This window comes from Podarcis melisellensis (genome assembly GCF_964234715.1).
Source record: "Podarcis melisellensis genome assembly, chromosome: 4".
In the NCBI taxonomy this organism is placed as follows: domain Eukaryota; kingdom Metazoa; phylum Chordata; class Lepidosauria; order Squamata; family Lacertidae; genus Podarcis; species Podarcis melisellensis.
Genome location: NC_138531.1, coordinates 21,510,726 through 21,531,923, shown reverse-complemented (window position 1 = coordinate 21,531,923; position 21,198 = coordinate 21,510,726). Strand labels below are relative to the sequence as shown.

The 21,198-nt window shown below is 41.8% G+C and overlaps 1 protein-coding gene across 7 annotated transcripts in view; it reads right to left on the bottom strand.

Moving 5' to 3' along the window:
- Nucleotides 1-21,198, bottom strand: part of FARP1 (FERM, ARH/RhoGEF and pleckstrin domain protein 1) — a 182,785-nt gene that overhangs the window by 50,193 nt on the left and 111,394 nt on the right. For 5 of the 7 annotated variants that reach the window (XM_081908171.1, XM_081908172.1, XM_081908169.1 and 2 more), the window contains exons 4-13: nt 20,835-20,877; nt 18,252-18,330; nt 16,229-16,326; nt 14,769-14,883; nt 13,638-13,785; nt 13,039-13,134; nt 10,851-11,014; nt 4,620-4,688; nt 3,608-3,683; nt 878-1,121 (exon numbers count right to left, since the gene is read on the bottom strand). In XM_081908171.1, the coding sequence (XP_081764297.1) occupies nt 878-1,121; nt 3,608-3,683; nt 4,620-4,688; nt 10,851-11,014; nt 13,039-13,134; nt 13,638-13,785; nt 14,769-14,883; nt 16,229-16,326; nt 18,252-18,330; nt 20,835-20,877 (1,132 nt within the window). The remainder of the gene's footprint in view (nt 1-877; nt 1,122-3,607; nt 3,684-4,619; nt 4,689-10,850; nt 11,015-13,038; nt 13,135-13,637; nt 13,786-14,768; nt 14,884-16,228; nt 16,327-18,251; nt 18,331-20,834; nt 20,878-21,198) is intronic. The other 2 variants (XM_081908174.1, XM_081908175.1) reach the window with 1 other exon arrangement.

The following is a 21,198-nucleotide window of genomic DNA, read 5'->3' as shown; positions in this document are numbered from 1 at the left end:
ACAAGAGGGTGGGTGAAAGGATTGACCATTTCTGAATCTGAGTCACTAGACTCCGTTCCACTGCTGGTAGAACCTTCCAATATCTGGATGGTAGACATATGGTCCATCATGCCCCTAGCATACAAGGACTGTATAACTGGGCTTTGCTTCGAGTGACTAGCAGCTGGCACACCATTTGCCATGTTTTTGCCTTGTGAAGGGACCATTCTAACCGTCCCTCCTTTATGATACCTATCTGCTCTATAGTCTTGGTTTGGAGTGGAAGATACCTGGCTCAAGATAAATGGGTCTGTTTCAGATCTGTTGCGCGCATGTGAAACCACTTCCATGTGTGGCCTTTGCGAGACTGGGGAGCGCTTGCTGTAACCGTGGCAGCTATAGGAACGAGTATCATCATCTTTACTCCTAACCCTACAGTCATGCCCGTTTTCGGAGATGTAACTCTGGGAGCCTGCTCTACTGAAACTCATGTGAGGACTTGATCCTTTGCTACTGGAAGGCAAGGGAGTAGCCAATGGACTACGGGTATCTGGACCTCTAAACATTTCATCAACTAGAGTGCTGTGCCGTGGGACTCTGGGACTCCCACCAACATAGAAGGACATACTAGAAGGGCTGCCATCATTGCAGTCTTCAGTGAGATGGTAAGATGCCTTTATAGAGGAGATGGAAGAATCCCTGTATCTAATTCTATTACGATTTTCACCTCTATAATCAACGTAGGCACCACTGGTTGAATCACCCTCATAATTGTCATTTGTTTGGGACTGTGAGCGGGTTATCTGCCCTCTGAGGAGGTCATATTCACTATCTACATCACTGCAGTCAATGAAAGGAATTGATGTGCTACTGCCACGAGCAGCCCGGGATGCAGGACCTGTGCTCGGTTGCTGTGTCTGAGATCTACTGTGCTGTGATCTGTCCTTTGCGACCTCCTCTTCTTCCTCCATGGCTTCCATCACAGCACCGTCCAGCCTCCTGCCTTCTTTTTCGGGGCTCTTTTTCAGGGAAGGGCTCGTGTGGTGTCCACCATCTTCCACTGAAACTTTTAGTTCCTTCCCCTGCCGGCAGCTTTGGACTGCTGGGGAATCAGCACCGTCTCCATATGTAAAACTACAGCTCTGGAAAGAGAAAGGAAAGAGATGAGAGGGGACAGAAAGATGACAAATCAGCACCAATCTCAACATCAAGTGCTTTACAAATGTGCCATACAACACAGTGCTACAAATTTAAATATGCCTTCAAGCCTAGAGAATAGAAGAGAGGAGAGCTCATTCCTTTGGTCTCCTTTGGTCAACTTCTGCAGCACATAGAACCCTGATAGAGAAAGCCTCACCTCTGTGGCAGAAGCACATGCTTTGCAATTGCATGCGTGAAAAGTACCAGATTCAGTCCCTGCCACCTTAGGAGAGGTAAATAGGTGATGTGGAAGACCTCCACCTGAAACCCTAGCCTAGAGAGGCACTGCCATTCACCACGGACAATATCCCAATAGACAAAACAGTCTGACCTGGTAGATGGCAGGCTGCCTATGAGAACAAAATCTAATGTCCCACAACAGTTTTGTGGATTGTCTCTAGCTTATGGTACATTATCAAAGGAGCTCATGAGATTAAAAGGTTGTGAAATGCCATCTTGTTGTTCCTATTATGTGGTTGGAGAACCTGTGGCCCTTCAAATGTGGTTGGACTCTAACTCCCATGCTGCAACAAGCATGGCCAATTGTGAGGGATGATGGGAGCTGTAGTCTAGCAACATCTCTGGAGAGCCACCGATTCCCCATCTCTAGCCTAATATGGATCTCTAAGTCATGCACTAGAATGAAGATAATACAGGAGGGCATGCTTGTTGGGACACGGGAGAGGGCCTTCTCGGTGGTGGCTGCTCTGAGCCTGTGGAAGTCCCTCCCTGGAGAAGTTACGACTGGCTCCCTCCTTGCTGTCCTTCTGCTAGCAGGCGAAGACTTTTTTTGTTCCAACAGGCTTTGGGGAACTGACTGCTTTAAATGAAAAGGCCGGCGCTGGGCAGTTTTTATTGTAATTATTTGTATGTTTTTAAACAGATTTTATATATGTATGTAGTTTTAATTCTATTGATGTTTATTTTTTAAAATTATTTTTTCCTATGTTTTTTAGCAATTCTTGTTTTATCTGTAAACTGCCTTGAGACCCACCAGGGAAAAAGGCAGGGCATAAATAAATATTACAATAATCTCTCTCTGTGTGTGAGTGTATCAAAACTATTGGCAAATACTATGACAAGGCAATACTTTAGTTGAGCTATATCAGAGGGATTCAAACAAACATTTTTAAAAAATCATTACATGCCACAGGAAGTCATATCAGCCAACCCAGCTCAAGGGAAAAAATCTTTATGAATTGAGAACTTTTAGCCAAAATGCTTATAAAGACCATTACTGTTTCTTTTCTCAGCAAGATTGTTAATTTTTTCACCTAGCTTTCACTGGAATTTCACCAACAGACATTCTCTTCTTTTGAGCTGCTTCTAGGCAACAGATCAAGCTTCTTTCAGAAGGCAGCCTTGACCACAAATTAGTAACAGGTTGCATTGGCTTGGCTTCATTTTTACCCTTCAGAATTCTGAAAATCAGGATTGTGTTGGGGGCGGGGGGGGGGAGGAGTATTGTTTTATTCCCTGCGCTCACTGAGTGAAACTGGGTTAAATCTGGGGTCAATTTCTTCAACATTCTCAGAAAGTAGAATGGAACTGTTTACATGGATCATAAAATAACACATTCAATCCAGGAGTCTCCCTGAGGGCCAGCCTGTTATTTACTCCAAGCCTCATGGGCCAAGTCTGGCAAGTGGGCAGTGTCACCCACCTGCCAATCACCACATGTCACAATGTCAGGAAGAACTTCATCTATGTTGGCAGGGGTAGGGGAAGTGGGCATGCCTCGGCTCAAATGGCAAACCCTGGAGGACCTAATTAGGATGGCAAGTTCTCCAAACCTGTCATGAAAGAAGAAGCCTACCCTTTGTAAAAATTATCCGTAAGTGCACATGCAGATTATATACAGTGGTACCTCAGGTTACATACGCTTCAGGTTACATACACATCAGGTTACAGACTCCCCTAACCCAGAAATAGTGCTTCAAGTTAAGAACTTTGCTTCAGGATGAGAACAGAAATCGTGCTCTGGAGGCGCAGCGGCAGCAGGAGGCCCCATTAGCTAAAGTGGTGCTTCAGGTTAAGAACAGTTTCAGGTTAAGAACGGACCTCCGGAACGAATTAAGTACTTAACCTGAGGTACCACTGTACAGCAATGCATATCTGCATAATTCATTTATTTAATCAACATATGAACTTGCCAGGCACGCACTTTAGATATTTTAATGTGTGTAGGGCTTGCCTAAGAACTACAATTAATAAACACAAATAAAAATACTGCTACTGCTTTCTACTTGGCTTGGAAACATTCCAAACCAGAGAAAAGGACAAAGTTGCTTAAAGCTGCAGTGTTGCCATTCATTTGGCCTCTCCTGGCTGTGAATTATGGTACAGTGCGCAATGCTAAACATGGCCTAGGCAAGACAAACAGAACTATTGGACATTTTTGCTTACAAAAGCATGAAATATAACTGACTTGTTTTGGCACCTCTGAATGCTGTTCTGAAGGCTTTGCTGTCAAGCTCCTAATAGAGTGAATCTTGCTGTGTTTCCTGGAAAGAGGTAAAAAAAACCACACATATTTTGCAACAAGTTAAAATGCATGTTATTTCCCACCCCTGTGAATAAATCAATGGCAGACAATCATGTCTCTAAGCCCAGCTTCAAACAGACTTCTAGTCCAAAAACAGATTTCCTCTCTGTCGTATATGTATGCGTTATTTCAGTGAAGCTATGTGTTACATAAATGGCATAAAAGGAAAGCACAAAGTCACTAAAAAATAAATCCTCCAACTCCAAAAGATGACTCAGAACACAAACCTGTCGCTAGGATCATTCTACAGTTTAGCAAAAACACTGAACTCATCATGTGGCAGACTGGCTTAGAAACACATTTGGCAATAGCATGCAACAATCCAACCTTCTATTGTCTCAACATTTCACTGCCTGTAGCCAGTTGCGCCAATTTGCTCTCCTCATTCTGCTTTGTTTGTTTAATTAAGAAGTAACTGTCTACCTATCTACAGATGGCCTGAATTCCTATGATCACAACACCAGTAATTTGAGCAGGTTTCATGGACCTGGGGTCAAGATGCAGCAAGCCCTCACTGTTAACAAGCAGGAACTATTTTACAGACCATTCGTTATAACCCAAACACATGGGACAAAAAGCAATAGATAGCTGATTAGAAGGCAAAAAAAAAGTTCAAAAACTCCAAAACACCTAAGCACAAAACTGAGGAAGCAGGAAGGAGAAGCCAGAAAGTGGGGTGGAGATAAAGAAAAATCTATGTCTCACTGTTTTTTTCTTGTGTATATTGCCATTTTCTTCTGGGAAGACTATTGAAGCCAAGAACACTCTCCCTATTTTCCTGCAGCTGTGTCATTTGGCTAACTGGGCTGAATGAGCATGCATGAGGCCCAAGAAAACCCTCAAAAAGTAAACAGAGCAAATTATTTTTATTGTTGTTGCAAAGACTCTTTCTCACCTTTCAAACTGTACTTTTTTGTGTCCTCCTTCTTTGACATAGTCTAGAACCTGCTTCTGAGTTCGGCCACTGGGAAGGAAACAAAACAAAACAAAACAAAACAAAACCAAGAGTTAAAACCACGAAAATAAAAGGCTGTGGAAGTACATTCTTCTAGTATTAGTGCATCCTTAACTCTGGGCTGTTTCTGATGCCAGGCATGGTTATTAGTTACCAGGAACAGTAAATAAAAGCTGGAGAATCTGCTGCTATGAGAATGCCTCTGATGTCAACACATCCACAATGCCTGGGAGTATTCATCACTCTGAATCAGCACCATCACTCTGTCAAAGACTCTGTCCCCACCGGCTGCAGATTCTTGGAAGTGTCGCGGAGAGGCAAGGAGCCTCGCAATGTGGTGGCACTGATTTATCGCTCAGCATGTTTTGGCACCACAAAAGCCCCTGCTCTCAGGCTACTGCTAAAACCATGCATTTCTTGCAAAAAAGCAAACGTGAATTTTCACCTACATGCCTCGGGTAGGAGGAACCGGACGTCCAAAGGTTAACAGAACCATTGTGTTCCTTTCTACTTCTTTAGCATAAAAATGTTCCTTTACATATATGAGTGATTTTATGTTCAGCTGCTCACGACATGATTGCAGGCATTCATAACTGGCACCCATTAAACTGAATGCAGTCCTCTGGTCGTGTATGGTGGGCCATGCGTCCCCCAGTAATCCTCTGGCTTTTGCTGCCTGAGAATGCAAAAATGCTGCGCTACACCACACATCAGCTGATAGGCGGGGAGGCTGAGCAGCTTAAAGAAAGCCCCGCTGTGCCTTGGGTCTCTTCAGGACTTCTTCCACCCTCACTGATGTCCTTTTGGGGCTCCAAGGAGGGTCCCCTCATCAGCCACAAGGACTCTCAAGTTCTCTTCTGCCATTTCTGGGTTTGAATTGAATTCATTTAATTCTTTCCTGGCACTGTGCATATACAGTGGTTCCTTGGGTTACATACGCTTCAGGTTACAGACTCGGATAACCCAGAAATAGTACCTCAGGTTAAGAACTTTGCTTCAGGATGAGAACAGAAATCGTGCTCCGGCAGCACAGCAGCAGCAGGAGGCCCCATTAGCTAAAGTGGTGCCTCAGGTTAAGAACAGTTTCAGGTTAAGTACGGACCCCAGAACGAATTAAGTACTTAACCTGAGGTACCACTGTATATAGTTGCATGCAAGTGATTTGCACGTTAAGTGGGGGGACACCTGCACACCCACGCCCACCCACACCCCTATGAGTTCCATAAGGTGTAAGGTTCTCCAAGAGATCAAATGGTTTGTTACTACAAGCCAAGACGTGGTGTAGTCAACTCTATCCAAACCTTTACAGAGATATTACCTGCCTACTCTGAAACAGTGAGTGTGAAGCTTAGCAACTTGCAGCACTGCCCAGCCACTCTTAAGAGCAGAAAGATATATCAGACATTGAGAAAACTCATGTTCCGTGCTATTCAACTCCCTTGTTGGGTACATTTCTAACCTATCGCAAAGACTGATGAATTCTCTTGTGGGAACTATTTCAAGGACCTCAGTTACTTATGTACCTGCCTGAGGCAGTTCTATACTCTTATACCACTTCTAAGGAACCACCACCACCACGAGTTTTGAATTTTTAAGAATACTGTTGTTGAAATTCCAAATTTTAATTGCCCAGGTGGCTCCAGTTCAGAAAATTTGGTGGTGAAAGCTGCTGGTCGCTGCTATTAAATGTCATATTTATTTGATTCCCACACCCCTTTCCCCAGAGAGGGAACACTGAATTATGCATTAGGCTGCATACAGAGGCACTGAAGCTGGAGCTATGAAACTCTGTCCTATTAAGCATCTGAGGAAACTCATATCTGGCTTAAAACTATGCTCAGCTATTCAAAATGGATGAAAACATGAATAATTTAATTTAATGCTATTTTAACATTAGAAATACATAATGCTAATCACACTATCGTCTGCTTCACCACATCTACAAACTTGTAGTAGCCGGCTAGTAATCAGGGTCTCCCGCCCCATGTGCACATGTCACAAGAGACATGTATGTGTCAATCATACATGATGCCATGCATACAACCGCTTGCACAGAGGCAGTATTTGTGCAAGAAATCTGCCATGCGTGAAACATCTCAAAAAGTTCTGTGGATAAATAAAGCAAAACACACTGTGTGCTATCAAGAGTGTGCATTATTATCCGAACAATATATTTTCCTTGCGAACTAGGCAATCAGCTGATAAGCTATGATTTAACATGCCATTTTAATTTTCTGCTAGGAAGCTGTCCCTATAGATACTAAATGAAAGTGTACTAAAGATTCAAATGAATATGGTCCTGTCTCTGAATGAGATTTTTTTTAAAAAAAAAGATTAACAAATAGTGCATGCCTTTGGACAGAAAGATGTCAATTTTCTATTTGCATTAAAATAAAAGAGTACCTGGGGCATTGATACTGTCAGTTTCTTACTAAGCTCTTCAGAATACTTGAGGATACCATGGTTTTGCTTTAATTAAGACTCTTCAAGCAGGGCTGGGGAACGTGTGGCCCTCCAGATGTTGTTAGAACTACAACTTCCATAATCACTGACTACTGGCCCTTCCAGTTGGGCTGATGGGACTTGGAGGACCACAAGTTTCCCATCCCTTTCTTAAATACAATTCAAACATATAGACTAAAACAATTACAGTGGTACCTCGGGTTACATACGCTTCAGGTTACAGACTCCGCTAACCTAGAAATAGTGCTTCAGGTTAAGAACTTTGCTTCAGGATGAGAACAGAAATCGTGCAGCGGCAGCGCAGTGGCAGCAGCAGGAGGCCCCATTAGCTAAAGTGATGCTTCAAGTTAAGAACAGTTTCAGGTTAAGTACAGACCTCCAGAACGAATTAAGTACTTAACCTGAGGTACCTCTGTAGACTAAAGTTGCTACTTAAGACAAGAGGAAAGACAAACATATGATCAAATACGAACCCCAAAAAGTCAAGACTATTGGTTGGCCCTTTTAGCCCAGAGTTAGCCAATGTGGTCCTCTCCAGATGTTGTGGAACACAAGTCCTATCAGCTCCAGCTATCATGGCAGAGATGACTGGAAGTTGTACTCCACAACATCTGGAGAGCATCACACTGGTGACACCTGACCAGCATCTAACTCTCCAGGGCCTCCTAGAACATCTTGGGGTGGGGTGGCATTGGCCTTCTGAGTGCAATGCACCCAGGAAAAGCAACACATATTTTTACTCTCAGAAATATTTGTCTGAAGACTTTGGAAGTTGGGGGGTGGAGTGGGGAGAGATATCTAGCATGAAATGAAATAGCCCCTAATTATTAAAGATGCTTCAGGCAGACTTTTACTACGAGTCTGAATAATTTCTAGGACATTCAGCGAGTAGTGTGTAGATCAGCATAAACGGCCACCGCAAATTACATGCTTGGGAAACTGCATCCCTCAGCTATCCTGAAAATAAGCATGAAAAGCTTGGTATGCAGAGGAAACATCACACAGAACTCAAGCGGTCGAGATAAATGGGAAAGGAACATATGTGATGAGCCACAGAGCTGAGACAGCAAAAGAAACAGAGCAAATCCCAATTCTGGTGCATTTCTCTCAATTTAACTTAATTTATCTAGGTCATAATGTAATTAAAAAAGGAACTGGAATATAAAAAGTGAATCTTGAAATAGCCACATATGGCAGGGGTCAGCAAACTTTTTCAGCAGGGGGCCGGTCCACTGTCCCTCAGACCTTGTGGGGGGCCGAACTATATTTTGAAGAGAGAGAAAAATGAACGAATTCTTATGCCCCACAAATAACCTGGAGATGCATTTTAAATAAAAGGACACATTCTACTCATGTAAAAACACACTGACCGTCTGTGGACCAGATTTAGAAGGTGATTGGGCCGGATCCAGCCCCCGGGCCTTAGTTTGCCTGCCCATGACATATGGAATATAAACTCTCCTTGATAAATATAATAAATTTAAATCCCCAAATTCCATCACCCGATTGAAGCTCAACCCTAAAAAGGAAGCCTAAACATATATATAAGAAGGAAATGGCTTTTTATGTAATGTAGTTGATAAATAAAACTTCCACAGAGATGCTTATGTTAATCTGTTGGAGTAAAACCAGTAAAATATTGCAGCACCCTAAATACTCCCCCCTCCCCCGCAAAGCAATTCAATATTATACAATAACAACCAAACATGGATGAAATCATATTGTCCTATAATCTTTGATAATGTGCTTAACAATATTCTGCCAACTGGGTGCCCTGTAGATGTTTTAGACTACAACTCCCACCACCCATGACAACTGGTCGTGCTGGCTGGGGCCGATGGGAACTGTAGTCAAAAATATCCAGAGGCTCTAGGCCTGTGAAGGCTGTTTTATGAAACACACTCTTGAAGACTGCAAGACAATAAGATTTCACTCAGACATCGTAGAACCCGTCACAAAGCATTACACATCTTTCATTGTCACATTTGATTAATTTTATCATTTATTTATTTATTGAGTTTCTTAACCCGGCTATTTTTAAAAAATGATTGTATTTTTCTGCCAACTCAAAATCACTTTTCTATTATTTTCATATGTTCATCGTTCTGCCTTCTCTGGTTCAAAACAGATGGGTTATGTTTCAGGCACTTTATTGAGGGCCAAAAATTTATTGCCAAATTTGCTCCGGTGGAATTTCTCCTTTTCCTACAACCGGGCAATTACAATACCGACAGCTATTAGGAGGTATTATACTTTCTAATTTTGTCAAGTGAGCAGCAGTCACCTGGTTGCCTTTTACAGCCAATAATGTCCATGTGTAGGTGGTGGCCTACCTTTTTAATCACATCATAGCATTATCTCCTGTGCCTTTCACTTTGCTCAGCATTAGAATTTTCCTAACCGCTGCTGCCAAAAGTGTGTCCCAATTCCTCTCCAAAAGTATCTCTGGTATCCTATATTTGAGGTGCTAGCTTGGGTGTTCCACTGGGTCAGTGCCTCCTTATGACTGGGACTCCATGAAATTGGGGGAATGATATTTTGTTAATTACTATGCTGGTTCCAGGGTACAGGGCTACCCACTTAGCTGAAGCTGGCTGTAGGGGAGACCACCTAGGAACATTATGTATGCCACCTTAATATTCCACAATGGGCTTTTTAAATTTAAGAAACCATTCCTCAGTACGGGCAACCCTTTGCAGGTATTCTCAGCCTTAATCCACACTCAGAGACTACTGAAGGGCTATGATGCCCCACTGTCATAAACAACGTCTACTTGATTTCACAAAGAAGAGACAGAGAAATCACCAGGTGTATCTCAATGTCACTTCCAGCTTTTAACCCCACCCGCAAATTTCTCAACATTTCCCCTCCCCTAGCATTCAAGAAACATTTCATCAAGCCAAGAATGACAAAAACTGGGCCTGATGTGCACTGTTAAACTGAACATTAAATTATAGGTGCTGCCATTTTTGATGTGGCTCTCTCTGTGTTCATGCGCGTATGCATTAGTACTCAGGAAGACAGAATACATGATGCCTTGATGAAGTCTACAGTCCTCAGTCCGAAACTGTTCAGTATAGAAATGTTAAGTGCAAGCTCAACCATGGAAAATAAACACAGTGGTACCTTGGGTTACAAACACTTTGCATTACAGACTCCACTAACCTGGAAGTAGTACCTCTGGTTAAGAACTGTACCTCAGGTTGAGAACAGAAATCGCGGGGCGGGGCGGCAGCAGGAGGCCCCATTAGCTAAAGTGGTACCTCAGGTAAAGAATGGTTTCACATTAAGAACAGACCTCTAGAACGAATTAAGTTCGTAACCAGAGGTACCACTGTACATTTGCCTCTCTTTCAGTAATTCTGTCAATACATAATGCTCCTGTTCCAACAAACCATGGGTTGTGGCAATGGGAACTCACAACAAACTCAAGCACTCTCTCTTTCCTTTATGGCTTCAGCAAATATTTCCTGGTTTATTTCCTGTCTACAAACTTGGAGGGAGTTTTGTATGGAGCCTTTAAACTAGAGTTTCTGGGGTTGGATGTCAGAGAAGGAGGGAAGAGGGTGTGCTCAAGTTTATTGCTTGTTTCCATTGCACCAAACTATGGTTTGCTGGAGAACATTTATGTCCGATCTGAGGCAGTAGCTCAGGGTGGGTGAGCACACTTTTCTCTGGATTACTGTAGCAAAGTAAAGTATATTTTACCTGAACCTAAAGGATGAACCTCTGGTAAAGAGAACAGGTTTAGGCTTTGGTTTAGGCTCCTCAAATAATCTGAAGAAGGCATGGTGCTCTACACAGATCTTCCAAAAGGCTTTGCAAAAATCCCGACTGGCCATCAGGAATTCTAGGGTGTCCTGGAAGGAACTCTGAAAGATAATGGTGGGAGATTTAACACCGGAAGGAGAGTGAACATCGTCCAAGTGCAAATGTGGACATTTCCCTCCACTTTCATCTGAACCAACTTCTTGAATAAAACACAACACATTTCCATTAGAATGTAAAAAAGGACAGTTATATTGCATAAAATTAAAGCAAGCAATAACACTGATCCCTTTATTTTTAGAATTATTTATTTTAAGAATGATATGGCTTTTGAATCTACTCAGCATCTACTATGCTTTCCTATACCATACAGTACCTAGACAGAAAAGGACCCTACTGAGAGGCTGAACTATTCATTTTGTTAGCCAGTGTGGTGTAGTGGTTAAGAGTGGTAGTCTCGTAATCTGGTGAACCGAGTTCGCTTCCCTGCTCCTCCACATGCAGCTGCTGGGTGACCTTGGTCCAGTCACACTTCTCTGAAGTCTCTCAGCCCCACTCACCTCACAGAGTGTTTGTTGTGGGAGAGGAAGGGAAAGGAGAATGTTAGCCGCTTTGAAACTCCTTCGGGTAGTGATAAAGCGGGATATCAAATCCAAACTCTTCTTTGTTTTGTAGAATGTAAAACAAGGCAGGTGGTTAGCTCAATTGGTTAGAGCGTGGTGCAAATAATGACAAGGTTGCAGGTTTGATCCCTGTAAGGGCCAGCTGCATATTCCTGCATTGCGGAGGGTTAAACTAGACGATGCTCAAGGTTTCTTCCAACCCTATGATTGTATGATAATGGAACTTTCCTGAAAAGTCGTTATAATGGAACATTATGAAGCCCTCCACCTATATCAACATGACTATCTGTTTCCCTAAAGTAATCATTTCTCTTGCTGACCCACTTCATCTGCCTCAAAGCATTTAATGCCAGCCTCAAAACATTCATTTTGTGAATGCTACAGGATATGACAGGAAATATTTTAGAATGGTGAGAGCTTCCTAAGTAATCAGAGCTGACGGGAAACAAGAATCTGCTGAACTGTCAGTTCCTGATATTCAAATCTAAGAGATAAGACACTAGCTTCCACTCAAGTGGTAGGACTGTACCATTTTGGACCACAGGTTTGTGGGTGGGGACTCCCATGACTAAACAATTCCTCCCACACAGAAAACTAGTTTTCAGGGTTCTAGCCAAGAATCCTCCTGACATCCAGTTTTTCCATGGAGATGCATTTCTAATTAAGGCTTATTTAAGTCCTCACCTGTAGTCTGAAGTGGCACAGCCCAAAATGCAGGTTTACCAGTTCAGTGAGAACTAGGACTAAGCCTAGTGAACAGAACAGCGTATTTGGAGGTAGTCAATTGTTACGTTATTCCCTAGGGAGATGACCAAAATGGGAAAGGATAGGCAGAATTGGAGGCTGATATATAGTGACTTTCCAGGGCTTGACTTTCATAGCCAAGGTGAGATTTAAACCTGGATGTCATGGAGAGCAGGTAGAAGCCCTACAATATAGAAATAACAATAATCATTTATTAATGTGTCCTTTTTGTCTTAATGATGCTCCTTCTACGCTGGAGTGGCAATATTCTCTCATCTCAGTTCCTACCTCTGCTCACCCTTCCCCCAGTGCATTTTACCATCTTCATTGGCCCATTCCTTTCATATTTTACGACCTCTCCCATCAATCCTCTTCTGAATTTACTATCCTATTTCTAAACCAGGGTACATTTTGTAAGAGGTACTACCGGCAAACTGGTTTAAGGGGGCAATTTGAGGGAAGAGGAACACCCAAGATCAGTTTGAGAGGGAGGCAAGCTCAGCAGCTATGATTGGACTAGCACAGAAAAGGGGTGTCCCAAATGAAGTCAGCAGCAGTCAGGGTGGGAAAAACAAATGTTCATTTCCTATGTCACAATTCAGAGCCCACTGAACTGGGCAAGGTATAGGCTCACAACTTTATGCAGAGATAAAGGTGGTTTAAAGAATCCAGTATGAATAAGCTGAATGGAAATAATACATTTTATGCTTTCGTCAGGCTCCTGCCACTTCAAATTGCCTTGCGCCATTCCAGATACTTACGTTTGCATCTGGCCTCAACTTAATAAGAAAACGCTTCCTCTTAAAGCTCAGTTTTCGAACTTTAGCCCAGTTAAAGGCATTGATTTTGGTGTGACCCTAAATATGAAGAAGAAAAGAAAAGGTATGAATACGTTTCTTCCCCCCAAAACAGGCATTCATTCATCTGCAAAATTAATTTTCAAAACTAACAAAAGGTGCAGTTCACTACACTCAAACTATTTTAATTTAGTCTGCCTGCTTAGCTGCCTAAAACAAATAAGGCAATTCCGCTTTCAGTGGCACAATAAAGGAAACTGAATATAATGACCTATTTCCACTTTCTGCTCAACTAGGCAATTATCAGTGCCAGCCTAACTACCATAGAGTTAGGTACCTTAAAGCCTTAAAGCTGCCTTAAGGCTTTAACATCCGATAACTATCTGCAAGAGAACTATCTGCAATGGAGCAACTGCCCTAGGGCTTCCCCATGGAAGAAGCCATCTCTACACTGGCAAACAGTTGCTATAGGGTACTAGCAGACTGGATCTCACAAGATAGCAGCTCTGAGCTGACTCCTACTCATTTGCAGTCTAGACTGAACTATGATCAGAGCTTCTCACCTGAAACACCAGAATGCCTGTATGGGCAACTGCCAGGTTTATCTTAGTTCCTTCCCTGTCCTTGGCTGGATGCAATCGGATTCCGTACATTTCCAAACGACGGGAAATCTCAAGCAGCTGGAAATCTGATTCTGCTGGTGTCTGTCCACTGAAGGAATGATAATTGGTTTTACACAGGACAAAGAAGGTTTAAAAGAACCGTTAGAGCTTTTCACGGCAGATGTTGTTTCCTGTTCAGACTTGCATACAAAGTCGCTGTGAAACAGACCCTAGCACCAATTTGATGGTTTGAAAGACCTAGTACAAATAAATTTCATATCTATTGCACATCCTTGCATGCTTTGTGACTATCTGCTGGAGCAACAACTGGTACACTAGATTGTGATCGTTCATATTTTAACCAGTCAAAGAGTAGTTTCCGGTGTACCAGTGAAGCAAAATGAAGACATGCAACCTTCTCACACTTCCTGTTCCTCTACAACACAACTTTGTGTATCTTCTCAAACCTGGAATCTCCCATTTAGGAAATGAACCATTTCCCAATGGTGATAAACAAGATTTCCCATTGGCAATTGAATACGATTTTGTAGTTGATGTTATAAATGAATTCTCTCCCCCCCCCGCCCCCGCAAAAGGTGATGAGTTTATACTATACCCAAACACCTCTGTGAACTCCCAGGAAAAAGTTTTGACCTACACAAGTAGTTAAAACAACACAAAAGGTTTTGCTATTCACAAACTGGATAAATAAATGTAAAACAAAAGAAGAAACGAGTAAGCTGAGGAAAAACAGAGACTCGCCTTCTTTCCTTTGTGTCCTACTCCAGAGTCTAGTTTTTGTGCTTTCTACTACACAGGTACTTATACATCAAACATTGTCTTTCTCCCTTTAATTTTTCATCCATCCCCAAAACCACTTCTGCAATGCCTTACTGGAACGCAAAACTTCCATTCTTTCTGCTGTTTGTTATCACCTCTGCTCTCTTTCTCTACTCTGTTATGAAGCCCTGTCTTCTCCTCAAACCTTTCTGCTGGTTTTCTTAGATTATAAAGCCTAAGGACAAAAGTCCTGCTTAATAAGACAACAGCACTAAGAATGCCATTACTTAAGCATTGAATAGTAATACTTACATGTGATTACGATGAAATTCCATGATTTTGTCGTCTAATGCTTCTTGCTGAGGTATATACTTGTTCTTTGCTAAGTGTTCACGATCAATGGTTTCATCAAAATCCCCAATCTCAGCTAGGGAGGGGGGGGGGGAAAGTGCACTCAAATAGGTGAAATGTATGAGGCAGTCTATTCCAATGCATGTTTATTTATCAGTAAGCTCTACTGAGTTCAATAGGATGCACTCTTAAGTTGTATGGATTCGAACAGAAAATCCTAAAAGATGCAGTGAGCAGTGAATAACAGAGCACTGTACTTGTGGTCCTGAACATTTCATGCAAAGGACTGAAAACAGGGAGGAAGGATACTGAGCTGTAGGGTCTGCTGTCAATTAGCAAGGATCCATTGGGATCAAACCACATCAGTGAGATTTCTGAGGGTTCAGCAAATTACACAAGCTCCTCTTGAAAACATGCAGCGTTTTCCAGCGTATCACAAAGCATGCTGTTCTTTACAGCTGCTTTTCTCAAAAGGCCTGTTTTTCTTCTGCTACAGGACTTCTGTGGGAATAGTAGATGGCAATGTGATGCCCAGAGTAGAAAATCCAGAGGGTGACACCCCAAACAGCGGTTAAACTATGATAATAAATGAAAGAATTGATAATTGGGTGCCATGTGACAACAGCCCGACTTCTGCAGCCTCACCCTGTCCGCTGGTCTGCATTTCTATCCCTACAAGTTTCATCTTACTCGGATGACACATATGAGACAGGACAGGGAAGATTTGGCACAGAAGATGATAACTAGTTAGAGATACTCTGGAGAGAAAATGCACTGAGAAATGCAGAAACTTTGATGAAGAAAAATAGTGGCATGTGGCTCTCACTGTAGTTCTCTTTCAGGCATTTTTGCTGGCACATGTCACATTTACACTAATGAGGAAAGACGTGTATAAGGTTCTTGTCACACATAGGAGAGCACAGAAAACCACACGCAGGCCCATCAAAACCATATGAAGGTAACCACAACAGAAAATGCCTCACAACAGATACCACCATGAATTAGCTGCTAATCTAGCAGACAAATTATGAAGGGCGAATTCTACCTGCGCTAACTGAAAGTGAATACTCTAAATCCCACCAGGTGTGTGTGTGTGTGATATCTACATGTGTGTGTGTGTGTGTTATTTATTAATCCCATTTCCATTATACACATTCCAGTGGCAAAGAATATTGAAAGAAACAAGCAAACAGCGATTCCTTCCTGCTTCCATTTTTGCCATAGTATTTTGAAATGACCTGAAGAAAATGGATGCTACTCAGATACTAGCCCAATGTATCTTTGTGAACATACCTTTATGGATATGGCAACTGACCTTAATCTATTGAAAATGTATTCATAAGTCAGTATTCTACCTGGGGAACAAGCACCTTATTCTTCAAAATGCAGGAAGGGTTTGGAGATGAGCAAGTTTTACTTACACTGTACGATGTGTGAGATTAAGAGAGCAGCACTGGTGTCGTTACAGGTTAGTCTTCCTTGTGCTAAATCCTGCTTTACCTGCAGTGCAAATAAGTACCTGAAAACACAAAAAGAAAAAGCAGTGGAGGAATGAAGAAGGCTTCCATGGAGTGGCAAGGACATCTATGAAATCAAAATGTTAATTCATTACTTGATAACATGGGGAGATTTAGCAATGATCCCTTCCACTTTGCAAACAAGAGACAACTGCAAAATAATGTAGCGGTTGTACAGTCTTCATGGAATTAATTCTCACCTTTCAAATTATGGGTGTCTGAAATATAAACACCATCTGGATTTCCTGAACTTGCAACTAGCAAAACAACAATTGTCAACAGAGTGCAGTGGTTGGACTAGGGCCTGGAGTCAAATCTCTGTTTAGTTTTGACATTCACAGGGCAACTTCAGGCCATTCGCCACCCCTTAGCCTAAACTACCTCACAGGGCTGTTGTGAAGACAGAGCAGAACCATGTATCCCACTAGAAGCTCCTGGGAGGAGTGATGAGAGGCAAGATAGGTAATAAATAAATCTAGTTGTTGCAGGAATTTCACATTTTTAACCACCAAATGATACCCCCCCCCCTTTAAAACAAACTCATAAGCTATGTAGGCTAACAATTGCACCAGAAAACATTATATCCTATTTATGTTGGATATTGGGCTTTTAAAAAAAGAAACAAAAAGTCTACCAAGTGCTTAAGGCACTGTTAGATTGCAGTTTGGCTGCCTTATTAAATTAATCTTTAAAAAAAGAAAAAGTTTAGCATTGCATAAGAACGTGGCCACTCTCTCTGAAATTTCCACCACCTTTTTCTTATTCAGAGAGCAAGTGAGAGCCATCTTCTCAGAAAAGGGTATCAGATTAGTCTGGTCTTTGATTTTTTAAAGAACCTGTGCTGCCCTATGTTCCATCTGCTAGTTTCTTCCAGAACTTTCAGGGGTTGCCTATACCTGAAAACCAGCATATTAAAAAAGCAAATGAATAAATGAATAACGACGAGTATTTTCCATTCACTGTTCTTCCTTTTAATATTTGCTCCAGGGCCTTGCCTGCTACTTGAGATAAGCTTCCAGGACTGTTGTTACCTGCCTTTATTGTCTTTCAGGAATATAAACAGTATTCTCCACCCATAATCCTACCACCACCAACCCTTCTTAGTAGTTTAAGAAGCGGGAAATCATGGAGGGGGGAAAATCAGATGAAACAGAAAAAGTGATGCTAAAACTTCAAAGAGGTACAGATAAGTAAGAGCAATTAAAATTACTAATATATACTACTGAAACTCAGCATTTGGCAATAGTAGCGGCTCGCTATAATGTTAGGAGAATTTGAAACAGTAAAACCCTCCCGCTAAAGTATGTCATTTACATATTCACTAGAGGTGCACACCCTGAAGATTATACAGTTTATCCTGTACACAAAAAAACTCTTTCCCAATTTTAAAATAGAAAACTCATTACAGAACTGGAATACAGAGAAGCGCAACTAAACTTGTAGGAGGATGGAGATGTTTATACCTACAACTTGGGCCAGATACTGATTCCATGGTCTCTCAGAACTGGAGAGGACATATGGACACCAAAATATAGTGTGAAGACCACAGGTGCCCTATAGCCCTTGAACAGCCTTGCACATGAATTAAATGTCTACAGCATGTGGGTGTCATGGAAACTGCAGTTACAATGGACAGTCCACACATTTACAGAGGCATCCAAAATGTCACTGAAAGCTGAAGCCACAAATGGCATCCTCCTGGCAATCCAGGAGAGAAGAGGGCCAAACTGTTGAGGTCTCTAAGCCCTTTCCTTGCTATACCAGCCAGTGGCCCCATCCAGATTAATGTCAGACCAGGCACTGGAATCCAATTCAAAATGAACTCCTAACCCCCTGTCATAATCTGGTTTATTTTCTTGCATGCTTCAAGTAGCTGTCAATCCCCTCCTTTAATGAACGACAAATGAAAACGGATGGCAGTACTGACCTTGTTAACTCCTCTTGCAGTTGAGCATGATCAGGCGGGAAGAATTTCACCACGAATTTTAGAATCACATGCTTAGGCCCTAGGGGGAAGAAAAGGAGGATGGGTGAGAAGAAACCTAAAATTCTGACTTAAGTAGTTTCCTCCTGCTCAAACAAACACCTTTGTCTGAACTCAGGTGTGACTAGTACCCATCAACCACAATTACCATTGGACACCCATTCACTTTGAGCCAAGACTTATTTTGCCAAAATAATAGCACAAAGATGGCTTTCAATGTTTTTCTGATCCTTGCAGATCAGAATGGCCACTGGCAAGTGTGTGCTGCTGTGTTAAGAACATAGAAAGTTGCCTTATACTCCCAGTCTGTTGGCCCACCTAGCTCCCAAACCTGGTGCCCTTCCAGAACACTTTTGATTACACTCCCATTAGTCCCAGCCAGAACAACGATTCTCCTTTCTTCACAGCATGACAATGCAACAATCTCAGACCAGAACTCCAAGCCTGAAAGCCCTTTTATTTTTAATAAAACTAAAGGCAGTGTGGGCATTTGTGCTCAGATGATCTCTACGTCCGCTTCCAACCACATAATAAAACAATGGCTAATAGTGTCCCCCTTCCCTACACTTCTTCAGTTATGGTTGCCATCGTCTGATTAAATGCGGAAGCTGACCGACCCATGATGGTGTGAGTATCCCAAAATAATTTCTTTAGAACTATGTCTAGGGTTGTTCAAACCTGGGTTCCAAATGGGAAGGTGTCAACTCTGTAGTAGACACTGCAGAAAGCTATACTGCACCGTTGTACAACTGTTATGCTTTGTGTATGTTAAGAACACAATACTGGTTTGTGTTTTGAAAATTGCAGGGCCAGGTTTATCCCATCATACTGTCTTTTGTACTTTATGTTGTATTGCTGATGCTGATTATTTGTATGCAATTATATTGTTATACTGGAAAAAAAGGAAGGCCTCAATGAAGATGTGATTTTTTAAAAATACTCTTCCTTAAAGGAATAATTCACTACATGTGGGGAATGTATGTGTGGGAACATTAACAAAATGCAACAACCAACAACTGAAGTGTATTCAGCCACCTCATCTGCAAAGCTAAATTCTTAAGGACTGCAGACATAAATTGCCAAACTTGACTAGCTTCTAACCTTCTTTCTGAAACCACCCCCTGTGACTTGCTGCAATGTTCTGAAGAAAGAGAGATGCACGGGGGTAAGCAAATGGTTTCAATCATTATAGCATATTCTTTTTCAAAGCTACATTGACAGGCTTTGAACCAGGAGAAACTAATGCAACATAAATTAATTCAAGGTGTAAGTCAGCATTCACGTCCATGTATCTAGCCTGTTTTGCAACTGGCAAATAAAGCTGCCAGTGGCTATTGTCAGAACCTAATTTGGATAAGCAGTCTGCTCAACAATTTCGTAAAGTTCTGCAAGAAAGGTAGCATATAAAACACTTCACCATCACAAAGTCAAAACAATACACGGCATTCGAAAGGAACTAGTAGTCCCCTGATCCAGTTCAAGTAAACTATGGTCTGTACTGTTAAGGAAAATGGTTTGATTTCCTGAAATGGGAATTGTTTACTTATGTTGAATTGCCATGTGTTTTTAGCTTGGGGTTTTTCCTTTGACAGTAGCTCTCATGCTGACAGTGAGTCACATGAGAGAGGCATTCTATTCTGTTGTGACTGTTATTCCTGTAGCTGTCGTTTGACTGTTTTCTTCTCTGTGTGTGAGGAGAATGGCTGCTGAGAGAGACTTCTCAGGATATTGCCGAGGACAGTGTGTGTTAGTGTGATCTGTGTGTACACACACACATACACAAACACGCCATGGACTGGATCTATCCTGTATGTGTAGCGAGAGGTGAGAGTGCACCTTGCTTAGCTTGTCCTGCCTCCAACATTCCTGGACTTCCACACAGGGGTACAATATCTGAACAGGACCTGCTTATTAAAGTCCAATTTCTGTATACCCACTTTGCATGCTCAGCAGCCCAGATACAATCTTGGCACTGACCATGCAATCAGGGCCTACACATGTTGAATTTTACATACATACGCCCTATCAGAATGCTACCACCTGAGCGTCCATGGAAGAAGGTGGGTAAAAAGAGATGTCATTCTCTTGCTCTGCACCAAATATTGGAAAGAGCTGAGTTGTTTATGGATTCACGCTTGTCTTATCTATATGAAGCAAACTGTCGGTACATACTTCTTTTAAAATTTTTATTCATTTTCCTTTTTCATTCATTACCTACATCTCAATTTCTTAACAAATATTATATAGTCCTCCCTCCCTCCGCTCCAGGGCTTCCCCCAACTTCCGCTTCTAGTTTGTTTCTCTTTTCACCCGCTTTGCTATCTCCTAACAGAAAAAGTTATTAATAACACATAACATCAAGCCTAAAAAACCTAAAAATAAAAGTAGATACACTGTAATATTTCACTATTTTCTAAACATTTTCTAATACTAATAATGTGAATGTTTATTTAAATCCTGCCATCAAGTCTACTGACTTTCTTTGTTTCTGCAAATATAATATAAATGGTTCCCATTCTTACGTACTTCTGATCTGTTTCACGATAGGTTTCAAAAGATCCAACCATACCTAGGGGAAGGAGGGAGAAATGCACACGATCATCTCTGCAAATATAGCAACACGGTGTAGACAACTAAATTATTTGATACAGCATGCAGCAGTCTTCACCACATTTTAACAGCCAGCCAGTCAGTCACCCAGCACACATTTTTCTGCTTTCAGATTCCTCTTTCTCTGCCAAGGGAAACTAAAAGCCTAAACCGCCATTAAACCTCAACCAAAGGGCCCTGAAGTGTATGTAACAAGAAGCATTCGAAAATTTAAAGACCATGGCAAAACCTCAACTAGTAGGGGAATGAACAGTCACAAAAACCTCCCATTGAAAAATGG